Source organism: Tauraco erythrolophus, chromosome 22 (genome assembly GCF_009769465.1).
Source record: "Tauraco erythrolophus isolate bTauEry1 chromosome 22, bTauEry1.pri, whole genome shotgun sequence".
Lineage (NCBI taxonomy): Eukaryota > Metazoa > Chordata > Aves > Musophagiformes > Musophagidae > Tauraco > Tauraco erythrolophus.
In genome coordinates this window covers 11,030,111-11,047,147 of record NC_141486.1, presented here as the reverse complement: position 1 = coordinate 11,047,147, position 17,037 = coordinate 11,030,111, and the positions used below count along the sequence as shown (strand labels likewise).

The 17,037-nt window shown below is 41.1% G+C and overlaps 1 protein-coding gene across 3 annotated transcripts in view; it reads left to right on the top strand.

Moving 5' to 3' along the window:
* Positions 1-17,037, top strand: part of DENND1A (DENN domain containing 1A) — a 205,457-nt gene that overhangs the window by 164,868 nt on the left and 23,552 nt on the right. For 2 of the 3 annotated variants that reach the window (XM_086625432.1, XM_086625431.1), the window contains exon 19: positions 3,749-3,880. In XM_086625432.1, coding sequence (XP_086481558.1) covers positions 3,749-3,880 — 132 coding nt within the window. Of the gene's footprint in view, positions 1-3,658; positions 3,881-17,037 lie in introns of all 3 variants that reach the window. The other variant, XM_086625430.1, reaches the window with a different exon arrangement.

Here is a 17,037-nt window from a genome sequence, read left to right as displayed (position 1 = left end):
TCAAAGCAGCAGAAATAGTTTTCAGAGGATTCTTATGAGTAATAGCAAATAATTGTTAATAGATACAGCATGGTAGCTTTATTTTATATCTGATACAGTACTTTTTTCTTTTTTTCCTTTTTCTTTCTTTTTTTTTTTTTCCCTTGTAAAGGCTGCATTTTCCATTTCACAAATGGACCGTGGTGGTCAAGTCACTCTGTTATTGGCTCGTTTGAAGCGTAACTACATAGAATTAGGAAGAAGGAGGAATATGAATGGTACCATCCTCAACTTTCAGTAAGAAGAATGTAACTTACTGAAAGCTTCTGGATAAGACAATTTATATAAATGGTTGGGCACCTGGCATTAGTATATTCAACATTATTTTACTTACTAGAGCCCTGTGTGGCTCTAGTTAATGCCTGTTATCAATGGGCTGTTGTCAGTGCTTCGTTATCAGTACAGCTAGAAACAACTCCTTTAGACATTTATAAAATAACCTGAAGAATCCTTCCAGACATTCTGGAATGTGTTTTTTGCTGCTCTAATAGGCAGTGTTTGTAGTCCTTTACAAAAGGTCCCTAGAAAAATTACCAACACGTATTTAAACAGAAGAAAGTCTTATTCAGTTTACGGGGTAAACTTTATGTATCTGTAAATATCTTACTCATTCTCTGAAGTTCTTCTTTTAAAAGAAATAGATAGTAAAGATGTTACCTGCATAGACAGTTGTTAGAGGAAGTACTGTTTATATATGGAGATAATTGTGGAGTGTGATAGATCGTTGTCATTCTCTTATGCCAGTAATCTATAACATACCTTTTTTCCTCAGTCAAAAGGGGTTTTTCTTTTTAATAATATCTTTAAATTACACTGTCTTTTCATTAAAAAGTCGAAACATTGCTAGGTTTTTGCCTTTTTGGAGAATTTATTGCAGTAATGACTAACTTACCACCTTTCACTTTTTTTCCGTTTTTTGGAAGGGATAGGTCTCATGGTTTTTGTTGTTATCCTGAATAACACGTATGACTTAAGCTACTTCAGGAATGTCTTCCTGGCTCATACCCAATCCCTGTTTTGGGGGCATGTCAGAACTGGAAAGTCAGACTTAGGACATGTCTCCGCAGTGCGATCCCTGCAGTGCAAAGAGCTGCTCGTGAGCACCAGCCAAGCTGCGCGTACACAGCCCCGCTTCGGGTGGGAGTGCGAACACTGGTCTGGGATGCAGTGTGGAAATAGGAAACAGTGTTCGAGCTGGTAAATCCACTCCCTCAGCTGGGATGCACAAGTCTACCTGGCTTTTCTTTTAGTCCCAGGAATGGGCACTGCTTTTTAAGGCCCACCTGCACTGTGATCCACTGCAGTTCTTCGGTCATTTGTAGTTCTCGAGCTTTTATCAGTAGACATTTTTTGAGCCCTGATACCGTTCTGAAGCTGAAATTCAGAATCAGAGTCCTGTTTTCTTCTCTGTGGTTCTCTCTCTCTGTCTCCTACTCTCCATTGGCTTCTGAATAACTGTGTTCAGTCTCTTAGTGGACTGAAGGTACGTCACAGGCTGCTTTTAAAGGCTGTTGTCTACTTTCCAATTATGGAATTGCCAAATGCTTTGACATTTAATCATTTTAAAGCTACTTGAAGCCCTTATTTGGGTGTTTAAAATCAGGTTTCTCTGTTTATTTAGCTCAAATGTGTTTTCACTGAAGGTAGAAACTTATGTGAAGCAAATTTTGCTTTGCTAACTGCAGCTGTGTTGTTGATTTATTTGCCTTTTGGGGATTTTGAAAAAATAGAGAGGTATCAAATAATTTAATTCTCATATTTTATTAAGTAAATTAAAAAAAAATAGTAATTTTGACTGAAATCTGCTGCAGTTTCTTTGGAAGTCTTCACACCAAACACAGTGGAAATATGCTTTGGGAACAAGTTATCTTTTGTACGCGATGACATCATCAGAGAGGTAAAGCGAATCTATAGCAATAAAAGCTGCAAGGATTTGCAGTGATCGTTATACATCTTAGGGGGATTTGCTTAATGGCTTGATCTGTCTGTGTCTTTTATCTCCTTCCTTTCCCCTGCTGTCCAAACTTTTGCATCCGTTTTACGTTTTTTCTGGAAATTTTGCCTGGTTTGGAAGATGCATTCAGTTGATTCCCAGCTGCCCGTTGCCCTGGTTGGAGTCACAGCTCCAGGTGGAACTCTGAAAGCTCTGAAGTGCCAGGAACATCCACTCTTCAGTGCAGATCAGGTGGCTTTGAATGTGCTGGGCGCCTTTAGGGCATGTACATAACAGGTGTGAAGCTTGGTGCATGTTTAATATGGCTATACTTGTACAGAAATATGTAAATAAATCTTATATTTAATGTTGTTACATTTCAGAACAGTATACACCGCTGCCATATGTTATGGGATTCCAAAACTGACCGGATCCCTTGGTAGCTTGCTGCTGGTTTGGACCTGAAGTAACAGTTTGACAGCAGCTTGTGTTTCTTGTCATTTAGATGTTTTGGGGTTCTTTGTTACTAATTCAGTGCACTTTGAATTTTTTTAAAGGCAAGGTGGCATTGTGCAGCTGGAGGGCGGAGGGAGGAAGAAAGTTTTTTCTCTCTAGTTTGACCTTAGCAAGTTGTTAATTTCCCCACGATCCTTATGCCCATATTGGTGAACCACTGCTCTACCAGCTGGATCTAAAAAGGTCTCTCAGCTTCTCTGTGGAGCAGACAAAGCCCCTTAGAAAGTCCATCCAGCTTTTTGTTTCATTTGACCTAACCACATTAGGTCAGGCTGTGTCCAAAGGAACCGTTTCTAATTGGCCATCAGCTTACATGTCTCATTATTGTACCTGAGCAAGGCGGAAGCGTGAGGGGGCATGTCAAAGGTCAGGGAATCAAAGCCACGTCTGTGTCAGCAGCCAACCTCAGGTCAGCCTTGCAGAGCTCCGGCGTGCGCAGGTTTCTCTCTATATTTACCAAGCATTATTTCCTTGACATTGTTGCAAAGAGATGTAAGGTTTGGGGCCCACTGCGTTACAGACTTTCTCAACTGACTTTCAAACTCTTTTCTCCTTGTCTGGTTCCTTCTGTCTGCATCCCTTTGTCTTTTTCAAACCCGTGTTACATACACCATCCATGCACTTGCCAAGTCTCCTGACCTAGGCTGACAGGTCACGTCACTTCTGAGGAGGAGGACTAATGGCAAAAGCAAAAGCAAAGCAAAACTAAAAAGCATCCCGCCAGGCAGCGGTTTGTTTTAGACAATCTCCTGAAGGCGTGTTCAGTGTGCGCAGATTGAAAATGCAAAGGTAACTAAGCTGCGAGTTTCATCTCTCCTTGCCACTTCCACATAATTGTTCTGCTACAGATGATTCTGTGAAGTATGTAAATCCAATTACAGTTTTCGTTTAGGTTTGCAAAAAGCAGAACAGCCCTGTTCCCAGGTTTCTGTGGAATTTGTTCCTAGAATAGAAGTTTTGAGCTATGGTGGGTTTTTTTCTCCCTATGTATTTCCTGGCTTTTGCATGTTTAAGTCAGACGTTTTACTGAACATGTCTGTTTGCGCTCAGCATCGGAGGCGAGAGGTTGTGTACAAGCTCTGGTTGACAAAGTGCAATGAAATGCTTTATTCTAACCAAGTTTTCTTTTCTGTACTTTTGTTTTCTTTTTCCTAACATCAAAATTGTTAGTCAGCATTATCCTTTAGTGTCTCCTTTGTGCCCCTTGCCCTTAATCAAGAGTGCTCCTGGCCATGCTATTCACCTTCTCCTACCATGCAGGACATCGCTGAGAACGGGTGTTCGGCAGCGCCGGAGGAATCTCTGCCACGGCCAGCGCCCTCTCCTCTGGTGGACAAGAAGGACCCCAAGTTAAAAGAAGACAGAAGACCAATCACAGTACACTTTGGTCAGGTATGTCTTACTGCTAGGTTTCTTTAAATGGTGTGACTCAGCAAAAGTCGTTCAGAGAAATGTCGTCACAACAAATGTGCCAATTGTTTCATGATTTTTGGTAACTGAATTATGTTGTTATAGATTTGTTTCTGTTGTATCTGTTTAACTGGGGTTCCAGACACCTGATTTTTCTGGGGCTTGCTGATTCCTCTCTTTCATACGATGATTTTGAGGAAAATAAATGCTAAGTGAATGGGGGGAGGCATAATTATTGCAGCAATTTTATGAACTATTTTGCTGTTCTTCTAGTATGCAAAGTCCTATAGCCCTCAGGACTGAGGATGTATAATGTAAAATGCCCTCCGTTATCTAGCCAGATCATTAGTGTCAATATGGAACGACCAACTATTAAAGCATTTCAACGTTCTCTGAAAATTAAATGCGATGAACTAAGATGGAAAAATCAATTAATAGCTTATTAGTGTACTCTGTATATTTCGGTATAGACAACTGAGCTGTACACATTAGTTACTCTTATAATGTTTCTTTTGATATGTCTGCAAAAGACTGAGTTTAGTTGTGTGGGTTTTTTAAGAGCTAATTATTTAGAAAATGTTGTAGTTGCTGTGATTTTTCATGGAAGAACACGGAGTGTTTGCTGTCAATGTCAATGTTCCCCTATTCAGTGTAGCCTGACTCAAAAAATAACAGTATTTGTGTTCAGAGTTCGCTTTTCTTTTTACAGTATTATGATCAGAAAACAGGGGTGAATATCTGATTTCTTCTGAGGAAACATAGTGTAATTTTAAAACAGTTGTAAAATAAGTGGGAATTGTGAAACGTGAAGCCAACTAGATTTTTTGACAAGTATCTATTAATAGAAACGAGTCAGCGTGGCTGCACTGGCTGTTGAGGCGTTGGGCAGGGCTACACCAGAGTCTGCTCAGAGCAGTGTTGTCTGCATCATTTTAGAATTAGATTTGTTCCTTTCAGAACTCTCACCACTATGCTAAATGTAAGTTCTTGGAGACGTTTTTTAAAAAAAAAAACAAAAACGGATTCTCTTCCAATTAAATATTTGCAGTAGCAATTTCTTTTTCACTTACTTTCTGTGCCAATGCATTTGGGAGGAATTGGGGCTACTGGAGAAATGCAGCCACCCAGCTCTGCCAGGAAAACGTTACGTTTCATTTAAAGCAGTCAGAAATCCAGATAATATTATAATCTACTTCCAGTTTTTTCCTTTAGATTTTTATGAAGGATGGATGGTTCAAACATTTGGGTGGATTAATGAAATATATAATCAAGCAGAAAGGGGGAATTTAAATTCATGAGGTTTTTAATGGTCACTTTCCAATTTTTTAACGATCACTTTCTCTGTGTCAAAAGAAACACACCTCAGCTTTGCTGAGCCACTGGCGGTGGTGAAAGGCTCACTACATGCTGATTACTGTCATTACCTTACAAATGCTGGTTTCCAAACAAAGATCTAACTTAGCAGGTGTAGGGCTAGCTGACTTATGGCCTTTGTCCTCTCATGGGTCCTTTTTTTTTTCCTGATAGCCCAATGCCAAAATGAAAACTAACTCACACTTCCGTTCAAAAGGAAAAGATGTTCAGGTTTATGAAATATAAATTAAGGCTTTGGGGAGGAAAAAAGCAGCAACATTTACTGTTTAAATGGGAGATGGCTTCTAACTAGTGATTAAAGGGAGAGATTTTAGTGTCACTTTTAACTCTGTCTAGAATACAGTAGGTGGGAACAATTAAAAAGCCACAAGAACTCTGAAATAAGGGCTGTTTGTGCATTCACAGTTCTTATAAACCGAAGAGGATGAAAGAGGCTTTTTTCTCATTGTCACTTGCTTTCTGTGTCTGCTAGCATTACGCTGGTGTGTATGGCAAAGGCAGACTTTTTTAAAATGCATGCATGTGGATTAGGGTCAAGCCCCGTGTATCAGTAATGCAGGAAGCCCCGTCCATACCGCTGCAGTGAGCGCCTCCCAGCAGCAGCGAGATGCTTTAATTGAGACATGCTGTCAAAGTGACAAACACATTTGCATACAGTCTATTTATTTTCCTTGGAAAGGTCTGCAGTCTGCTGTTGGTTGAACATTCTTAATCAGCTCGCTGTAAGTGAGCCGGCAGCTAGCTGTCCTGTGCTAGGTGCTTCTCTTCATTACATGACAGATTAGCTGAAGGGGGATGGGCTAGCAAGCCAGCAGCAACCTTTAATTTTAACTCATTATCTCTCACCCTATAGTGAGGTAGTTTCTAGCTTTTCCAAATACAGTTGTGCATCTGCAGTTGTTGGGCTACAAAAAATACCAGTAAAATATCTTGAAACGTCTTTGAATTTGTAGCACCTCAGCTGATGGCTCTCAAAAATTTAGCAGCAATTATCTAACTGCATGAGATTCCGTAGCGTAGCTCATCTTGGCGACTGGTTATCAGGCATTGTTTGAGAGGATTGTTTATTATGGAATTGTTTTAACAGTGGTTTCTGCTGTACTAAGACATTGTGGGAAAGCTCTCCTTGATCATGGAAACGAGTATTTTAGCCAGATAGCCTAGGACAATGCAATAAAGATTTGAACAAAGTGTTCTTAATCAGACTGCATGAGGAGACCAAAGTGGAAGGGCATGACCACAGCTTTTCGGCCAGTGTGACTTTGCATGTTTTTTTTGGGCTTACTCAGGGTGCACCTTTAGTATTGACCCTCAGATCAACAAATACAAGGAACTATCAATACAACAGCAATACAACTGTACTCAACAAGTAGCAAGAGCAATACAGGCAGCCAAGGTTTAATGAGTGGGGAGAAGAGGGAACAATTTTCAAGCCAAGAGGAAGATTCACTTGAATAGTATGTCGTACTGAATAGTACTGTGTGATTTGGGGAAAAGTTAATTCTAGTAGAAGATACAATGCTACAGAGAACATCTTTTGTGAATGCCTTATTGCTTGCTTTCTTCCTACTTTTTGTCTTAAAACCCAACCAGAACTTACTTAAAACACCAGAACACAGGCTGCGTATTCTTTCTTATATCTAATCTAAATCTGCCCTCTTTCAATGGATTTAAACTGAAAGAGGGCAGATTTAGATTAGATATAAGAAAGAAATTTTTCACTCTGAGGGTGGTGAGGCACTGGCACAGGTTGCCCAGAGAAGTTGTGGCTGCCCCATCCCTGGAAGTGTTCAAGGCCAGGTTGGATGAGGCTTTGGGCAACCTGGTGTAGTGGAGGGTTTCCCTGCCCATGGCAGGGGGGGTTGGAACTAGATGATCTTTAAGGTCCCTTCCAACCCAAACCATTCTGTGATTCTATGATTCTGTTCAACTACCAGCATCCACTGCCCCTGCCATAGCCGTCCGTGGGAGCCTGCCCGGGGGTGCCAGGGCAAACACTGTGAGCCCACTCACCGTTGACCAGGGCGGAGTGGGACGGCTAATACGGGTGACGTGTGACTCTAGTGCTTGTAGCTTTTGCTTCCATGCATACACTCCCACTTTTTAGATAGGATGCACCTGTTTATCTTCGTAATCTTTTAGCTGTTTGGACAATGAACAGTGCACTGGGTGGCTGTGACTATTATGAACACATTCCTTGGCCAAACAAGTTGCTCTTAGCCAGCCACTCTGACAGGACCCACAGGTTGAAACTTTGAGGTCTGTTGTGATACTGGATGTGTTTGGTTTGGGTTGGTTTTTGGGGAGCTGTGGTAGAGGATGTTGTTTGGTTGTTGCTTTGGTTTTGTTGGATTTGGTTTTTCTTAAATAGTGTTAATTTTCTCCTAACGCCTCCAGAAGTTTTAATTCTCTTGATTGTTTCTAAGTCTTATTGTTTTGTGTTCAAATTAAGGAAGAATCACTGTCTGAATACAGACTTTTTGATAGTATTTTTCAGATACTGAGTTTGCTTTAGCAGTGTTTGAGTTGTGTGTTTCTGCTAGAAATTTCGGCTGCCGTGGCGGAAGGGTTGGTGGTGGCGAGCTACGCACAGAGCGCAATGTTAAGCAGCCTTAGATCTCTTCTGCTTTGGGATTTTCATTAACTGATTGATCTCAGCTGCAGTTCAAATTTTTCTGATTTCAGAAGTATGTTGTTTGAGGAGTTCTTAATATCTCTATACACTAAAAAAAATGACAATTTAGAAGGTGCCTTTATGCGACCAAAAAAAGAGCAAAAAACAAAACAAAACAAAAAAAACCAAGGTGTTTTCCTTTTCTTTTTGCAAGACTGAGCTATCCTGATAAGGTATTTTGGAGGTTCTGACTTTTTAAGTTTTTGGAGATTTCTCGAAGATCTCATTCAAGTTTTTGAGTAAGTGATACTTATACATGATGTGTGCAAAGCACAGAGTCTGGGAAGTGCAGACATCTCCTTAATGATGGCGATTGTGTAGCTGTTTCAGGGAACACGAGCAGCTCTCCAAAATACCTTGCTGAGTTTTTAACGAGCAGCAGGCTTTCTCAGTTCCCTTATATGTATTTATCTTTGCATTATCTAAAGGAAAAGAAACCAAAACAAACCCAAACCTGTTTGTAACGTGTAAATTGATGATTTTGCTAAGGGATAAAGGTAGATTAATGTCTGAATCTGGTATTTTAGAAGTACCAGAAGACAGTGCTTACCTATTAGGCCACTAGTACACCAGCTGTGGCTGTGATAACCACCTACACTGTCTGTGACCGCAGCCAGGAGGAGATATGCTGTCTGATTTTTAGGTTTTTGAGACTTTGCTTAGATGAGCAGACACATTGACAACTCTTTAACCACTGCGGTTGTGTGTCATGGAGTGTGTTCGTGCAGCTCTGAGAACTTGTACCGTTCTACAGTCTGAGATGGTGGGTGTCGCATGGTCAATCGGAACACTTTACGTTTGCAGCCCTCTTCTCGGGGAGTAAAGGGGGCACTTTATTTTCCAAAAATACAGTTTTAACACGTCTTTCTCCTAATGAAGCTTCTGCTTCTGTCCACACTGCTTCCTACCCCTCCACCCCTTATCAAGCCTTCATGCTGTTCCTCTGAAACATTGCACCAACTGCTTCTACAAGAGCCTCCTTTTTCCTATGGGATCACTACCTACACCCCGTCTTCCCGTCAGTCTTTGAGAAGTGGTGTAAGCACAGGACGGGGTTGGACTAGATTCTTTAAGAACAAATCTTTACTTAGAAAGGTTCTTTCTCCGGAGCTTTTACACGGTCACTAGTGCAACTCATCTAGTAGGATTGAACCAACAAGTGATTAGCTGCCAGAAAGGTAATTTGTTGGGAAAGGGTACGATTTCATCAGAAGTAAGTTATCCTGGCAGTTCTGTTCAGCTCTCTGATTCTTTCTATTACAATTAGAATATCTTTTGTCAGCTTAGGTGTGCTATGTTTCTGTGGCTTGTTTTTACTTACCAGCAAATAGAATATTTTATTCCATCTATGTACCAAAAGGTAAAGCTTAATAAAATACAAAAGACTCTTCCAAGTATGTCTTTACTTAAGAGATTCAATCATACTCCATTCAGGATGCAAACTAGAGAGAATTAGTGTTCTGGGGGCTATTGTAAATAACTATGAAACAAATGGAAAATATATTCATGTACTAAAGCAGCTTGTCTGACTGTGAAAAGATTTGTCCAAGTTCTCTTCCCAGCTGATTCTTACTGCTGTTAAACTGTGGCGGGCCATAAAATGGAAACTGCCAGCTTATTTGCTGTTTTGATCGTTTGCTGTAAAGGAACATGTTCGTTTTTTCCATTCATGATCTTCACTTAGACGTGCAGAACAAACAACTCTGCTTTGTAGGGCAGGTTTCTTCTTCAAGAAGATTAAATGGCATTAAGAGGTCAGGGGGAAGATGGGGAGAAACCCAGCCAGCTACATTCCAGAAATGCAAAACTGGATCGCTGAGGCCAGCAGCAGCAGAGGGAGGGATTATCTCCAGGGTAAGAGGGATGAAGTAGGGAAGGGAGGAAGGCTCCTTTGCCAGACCCTGTGACTCCCTTCACACCCAGGTGCATTGGAACAATAGCAGATTCCCCTGGATCACAGCAGGCATTGTGTGGCACTGAGGTAGAAACCAAAGGGGAAAGGGGAAAACAAGTTCATTTTCTAATATTCATGCAACTGTACGCTGTGGTTGCAAAGCCAGCCTCCTGTTCTTGCCACTCTGAACTGTTCTGACAATAGAGACACCCTTGTTAAGAAAAAGCTTCCATTCCTGTCTTCCCCACTGCTGAGCAATATGGTCTCCCTGTTCCTTTCTGCTGAGCCACATGGAGTTTCCTCCCCTCTCTCCGTTTGGTTCTTTGTGGATGTAGCAAAAGTATAAGACTAGTTCTTTAAAATTATTTTGTCTTCAGAAAACATATTTTCTGCCCTCATTTCTTCTCACTCCATTCTTTGTTCCTTTCAGAAAGGAATTCACTGTTGCTCAGTAAAAGTGACCTTTCAAGAAAGGCACATGTATTGGCCCAGAAGCACTTGTCCATCTACTGTCTGCTTGAGGCTACTCAAATGTCCCATCAGGTTCTTAGGGGACAGCATTCTTAGTCAGGGGAGTAAAAACAATGTCAATGGACAAGAAAATAATTAATTTGACTGAAATTCTGCTTTACCATGTGCAAGGTTTGCAGAAATGGCAATCCATGGGATAGGAGTTATCTGCCCAAAAGGCTTGCCCTCTTGTCGTGCGTGTAAATATTTGACAAGTGAGACCTGGCACTCTCTTTAGGAAGATGTACACCACCTGCAGAGCATTCCCAAAGGTTACTGCCTCTCATGCACTCACTTGCCAGTATTTTCTAATGAGCAACCAGACAGCTAGGTCTTCTTCAGCTCCTACAGCAATGTAGTGTGTATGTCCCTCATGGTATGTAGAAATTCATGCTTTGCAGTAAGATTATGTGGCTGTGGTCCTGCATCCAGATGTGTTGTGCAAAAAAGCACATTCTGGACTATGGCTTTTAGTGTTTTCCAGGTGTCTTGGTGTTTCAAGTGATCCTTAAACAGGGATGTTCAGAATAAATTTAATACCCTGGGTACATGCAAGTCAGACACCATAATGCTTGGATGTATGGAGAAAATACTGTGGTTGAGCCGACCTCCTACGGCTTTGTGACAAGCGATAGCAGCTGTAACATGTCTGCAGAATTTCCTTGTTAGTCCTGTTGTGTTGAGGAACCTGTAAATATCTTGTAGAGAGTATCTTGGTCCATCACTGCTGGCATGTGGAAGAAGAGTTGAGCTTTATAAATAATACATACATATAAAATAAATACATCAGTACATGCAAGACTAACCAAATCACCTAGATTGACAACTTCAGAAAAGCTCAGAGGGTCTTATGGATGACTTGCTTAGTCCATCAACGCAGATCAGCATCTGGAAGCTGCTTATGTGTTACTTACGGAGTTGATACGTGCAGTTAGGCCAGGACTGTCTGAATTGACCTCTGGGCCCCTGGATTAAACTGGAAGATAAAAGGGAGAGAGTATTTGAAACATGAATCTTCTAACTGCCAACCTCGCTGTGGTTGCTTGTTTGGCCAGGCAGTTTTTGGATTTGCCCTTCAGAACTGGACCGATTAATACAAAGTAAACCAGTTGCGCAGTGCAGATCCAGGAGCCATGTACTTTTGTGAGGTTGTGTGGAGGAGTAGCCCCCACAGTATGCAGTCTTCCTCAGTGAATGATGAAGCTGAGGGAAGCAGATAGTCATTGCTGTTTATAGAGCTCCTTAAATGAGAGACCATCTCTGTTTTTTATTTTCTTCCCTGTACAAGTATTCTACTTGCTAGAGAGGAATAGCCGTTGAAAGGTAATGAGGGATATGTCCATTTTCCAACATTTTAAATCATGTGGGTTGCATGAGCTCTTTGATTTGAATTCCAGTATCAGGCCCACAGAAAGCCTGATGTAAAGCTGACAAAATGACCAGTTAAAAAAGAAAACACACACAAAACAGTGCGGCTTTTTTCTCTCTATTTAATATTGCGTTGCTGGATTTTCCAGTATTCTAAATGAAAAATATATGTAGTTAGTTCCGTGTTGACAATGTCCTTGAGGATTTGACAGTGAGATTTTCCAGCAGTTGCTCTTCGTTAGAATCCTGGTGGTGTTTAATAAGGCAGCCGAACTGCTGGCACCTTGGGTTCTTGTTTGTTCTCCGAGGGCTCGGGGCTGCTGCAGTAAGCACATCGACCAGGGCTGATCATTACAAGGGCGTACGCCACCATGAATAAAAATGTCACACGTTTTCCCATCTCACAGCGGTACAAAATGTCAGGCCTGTCAAACAGACATCGCAGGTAGCAGTGAGCAGTCAGTACAAATTGGGAAGCCGAATATTCCCCCAGCTTTCTGATATTCTTCATTTGAAGCAGAAGAAAAACAGTTGTTAACCTATTAGCTGTGATTTTAAACTCTGCTGAGATAGTAGATGGATAGACTTTAACACACGGGGATAAATATATTCCTGGGGTCTGGGATTTTTTGCAACGTGTCTCTCCATCCATGTATGTTGAGAAACTGATAGAATGCAAAGCCACCACTGCAAAACATACCCCATTTTGGTAGAACTCCTTTGGAAATGTGAACATCATCTCACTGATATTCTCTCTCAAACGCTGCCCTGTTTTATCTCTGTGAATGGTTCTGTAAAACTCCCTCCTTGCTGTTTTGCAGGTAATCCAGCGAGGGCATGGTTCAGTGAGTTGAGGGACTTTTCTTTCATGGTCCTTTCGTCATGCAGGAACGTCACAGACAATCGTGATTTTATTCACTTTCTGTACGTTTGAAAGTTGTGCCGCTTTCAGGCTCAGGCGTATCATGGGATGTAGAGTCCATGGGATGTGTTATTTTCTGGGTGTTAAATGCGGCTTCATGCCATGAACATAGTTGTGTGTTCACTGAGTTATCCATCTAGGATTGAGGCATGGTTATTGTCAGGATTCTGCTGTTATTGCAAGGTCCAGAAAATATCTGGTGCAAAAGATGAAATGCAAAGGACATGACAAAACATCAAAGAAATAACAAAGAATGGTACTAAGTCACTAGTGATTGCCCTAAGGGGCAGGAGAGCAGGTAAAATGGGCTGCAGTGGTCTATACAAAAGTGAGGATCTCCAAGAAATTCCTTAGAAGTCCGTTCTGTAAGTAGAAATTTCTTTGTTTTTTTCTCTGATACCTTCTCAGAACAAAAAAATGGTGTGTGCATTTAAGCTAGTGAATCATTGCAAATCGCTCCCTCACCCAAACAGCAGGGATTGCTGCAGGAAATGGCAAAAGGAAGCTCAGCAAGGAACACTCCTGACGAAGCACTGCAGAAGCAGAACAGAGCAGTTAGAAATTGGATTAGAGGGATGCTAGCCTGTTCCTGGCTGGTGGGTTTAGCTGTCTGCAGCATGATTCTTAGAGTCATCTAAGGCCTCACCACATATGAACAAAATAGGAGACAAAACGTGTGAGGCTTTTTGAATCAGAGCGACTCTCGGTTGAGTTAAATAGTTTGTGTTCTGTAGGCATCTGTTTCCTGTGGGAAGAGATACCTACTACCTACAGCTTAACTTACAGCCGTTTTCCAACTGGTCTGCAGGCACCTGGGAACGGTGCCAGGTAAATAAGAGGCTGTTGACAGTCACCTCCTTTGGAAAATGTCAGGAGCTTTCAAACTGCAAAGTGTTGGATAACGTCAGTTTAATACAGTTAGGGGTTTTTTTACAGTGTTTGAGAAGAACCAAATGCTCATATAGATGGCAGGAGGTCAGGGTTTGTCTTCAGCTGTGCAACAGATAAGAAGTGAAATAGAAGAACTAAGTGGTCACAATCTCAAATTGTGTTGATATCGTCTTTTGTGCATTTTCCACCGCTTCTTTGTGTAGTGTATGAACTTTTCTGTCGCTAGGAAGTAATCAGAAGTCTTGACAGGTCTTTAAAGCACGGATGCCATTACAAGTTAACCACTACTCCATAATATTCCATCAGCATCCTGTAGGAACACGTGCTACTGCTGTCTGCCCAGCACTTACTGCGCAGGTCGCAAAATATATCCAATTCTCAAAGTTCTTTCTTCTCTAATTGCAGACAAAAGAAATTAAATACCGTTCAGTTCTACAGCCAAGGGGTTTGTTATTTCAGCCATGTGTTTTTAGAATAGTGTCAGTTGTAAATGATAATAATTCACAGTAGTGTAACCTATGGTTGTAGGATTTTCTGCCCCTGGCCCTCTTCCATAGTGAGCAGGTTATAAGACGTAGCTAAGAGGCCTTTTTGTTTCATCCTGGTGGAACTGTTTAACTTGACGACATTTACACAATCCTGATGTCATGCTCCTGCTTTCTTGGTTGTAGGAGAGATCTACATCTGGTTAGTACCATGCAAGTCCTAGATTTAAAGCAAACTGTGCCGTGTCTTACCTTATTATATTTAATATTTTTAAAAGTTAGCTATTCTGGGATTGTTTGCACAGTATGAGATTACTAGATTATCATTATTAACACTGTGAAATGAGGATGAGTTATCAGTGCTCTGCATCTAGATGCACCATAAAAAGACTTTTTTTGCCCTCGATTAGGAAGGACAGTTTGCCACAGCCAGAGAGAGAAGGAGCAAAGATAGACTGTCAGAAGAGCCTCCTCTTCCCCTTCAGTAAAAAGTGACTTTTCTCTCAGTGGCTTTGGGATGGACCTATGCATCTTTGGCAGTATCCTGTGACACTAGCTATGACCCAGATGCCTGAAATAAAGATCCTTATTCAGTATTAGGGATAACAGGCACTTATGGGCACCTGCCTTTCATTTCTTTCTCTTACTGTCTACCTTTCTGTTATGTAACTGAAGATTCCTGGCTAGAAAGGTAAGGAGATAGTCCTCGTTTTTCTCATTAAGCTAATCAGCGGGTTTAATTGTGGCAGTCTCTGCCCATTTAATCAATTCTTGGCACAGCTATAGACATCGCTACTTTTTTGCCACATTCATTCTACCTTCCCAGTCTACAAACATGGCTGGGAGAACGAGGCATCCCTTAAAACACGGAGATTATTTTTATCACAGGACCCAGCAGGTTTCTGTTGAAGTATTTCAGAGTGTGAATTAAAAATATATGCTGTAAAGCATACACTGTTCTTGCCATCCCGGTTTGTGAGCCGTGCATATGGGACTATGGAAAAAGTAGCGTGTGCGCTGTGCAGGGATCCGGAGAGATAATAAAACAGCTGTCTCACAGGTTCCATCTGCTTTCTGTACTGAATCTTTTTAGGTACCATACATTTTCACTGTTGTTATTTTCTCGTTTTTTTTTTTTTTAAATTGAGCGTTCAGTCGAGGTCCTGCGTATTCTTCCAAAGTCAACGCTTCAGAGCTTTTGCAGCATGATGTGTTTGAGCATGGGTGCGTTCAGCACAGCGCATCTCTCTCCCGTGTCTGATTGTCTTTAAAGCATAGTAGCAGTTTTTAAACCAGTCCTGAATTTCTGAAGGGAATAAGATATTTACGTAGCAAAGCTTTGCTTTGGCAATCGTTAGAAACACCCCTCACTAGTAATTGAGAAAGAGAAACACTTCCTGCTATATGTACTGACAAACCAGTTTCCATCTAGATGTGCTTCCTTTGTGCATTTTTTTTCTGGTTGCACTTGTTGCTACATATGAAATAGCACCTCTAATTTACTGATAAAGGCTCTGTTCTGAATACCACTTTAAAAAAAATCTCACCAGACATCCACAATTAGTTTGACATAGTATTCTGCTCGTGAGCTACTACCTTGCAGACCAAAAATCATCTTTTTGTAATGTTTTCTCTAGTATAAAAAACCTAAATAGCTGTATTGTGAAAGTTCTTTGGATATATAATAGCTACTTTATGAGATGTGGGATCTATAGTTTTTAAACAGTATTTTTGCAGTGTTAAAGTGAATGTAAGATTTTTCTTCCTGTAGCATCTCATAGCTTAAAATCACTTGTCTGATAATTAGTAAAACAGTGCCAAATCTGCAGTCGTAAAATTAGCTTTCTGCAAATTTTCTGTCTTGTTGATTTGGAAGTACTTAGAACAAGACAATTAAGAACATATCTGGAGTAGAAAGGTGTGCTGGTAAACAGCTCTTGGTAGGAAAGTGCTAATTTAGACATTTCACCCTTTCATAGGAAAAACTATGGTATATACATTTAGGAACATACCTTGAATAGCAATTTAGCAGCTTTTAGCAATGGAGCCTGTGCTGGTTTGTGCCCATTCATCCTTGCAGCACAGGTAATTAAGCTGATATTCCAACACAGCTTCCCCTACTGACCTTTTAGAAACAACGTGTTTTGCTGCATTAACAAACTAACTTCAAATCAGCGGCTTTTCCAGTAAATATGGTCTTCGTATAGTTTGAGGATACCTGCTTATCCCGTTCTGGTGACAGATATTAACATCAACAGTAAAAATGAAGCTCTGGTAAAGGGCAAGTACCAGTTGTCTCCTGGTGGGCCTCCACATCAGTTACTCCTCACTGCCCTCCGCCTGCTCTTTTCTGTGCGTCACCACGCGGATTTAGCCATACTGCTTCCCTGTCCGTGTTTAATGGAGAGAACACGCTGCTGTGAAGATGTAGTTTTGTCTTACCATTCTATTCAGATTTTTTGGGGGTTAGAAATGCAGTCTGCAGTGCAATACATGCAAGACCTCAAAATGAACTTTATTTCTGGTAGCGTTTCAGTGGATAAGATCAGTTGGAATCTGAGTGTTGGGTTTGCCTGGGCAGTTACAAGTTCTGAGGTGGCAGTTCTGAGAGTTAACACAATGCCTATTTACAAGTCCAAGAGACTCAAAAGTTTCGACACCTTTAATCTTTTCCCAAAGCAGCATTTGTGCGTGGCTTTATTGTAGAAACACAGAACTATTTTTTGATCAGAGGTGAAACCTAATCATATGTGATATTCAAATCTCAACTGGAAAAGATAATCCAGTGACAGTATAAGGATATGAAAGTTTTAGCTCCTGCAAAGGAGTAGTTCGTTGTTACGGCGTGCATCTGCCTATAACCCAAAGCAAATTGCCTCTGTGTGATCCATAGCATCAGGAAGTGTCTGCTAGAGAGGCCCTTTGTGTACAAATGCCAACTGACTGTGTTCTCCTGCTTTTCCAAACCTCTTTCTTCACTCCAGTTTTTGTAGTTAACTCGGCCAGTGTGTGCAGTTCAGC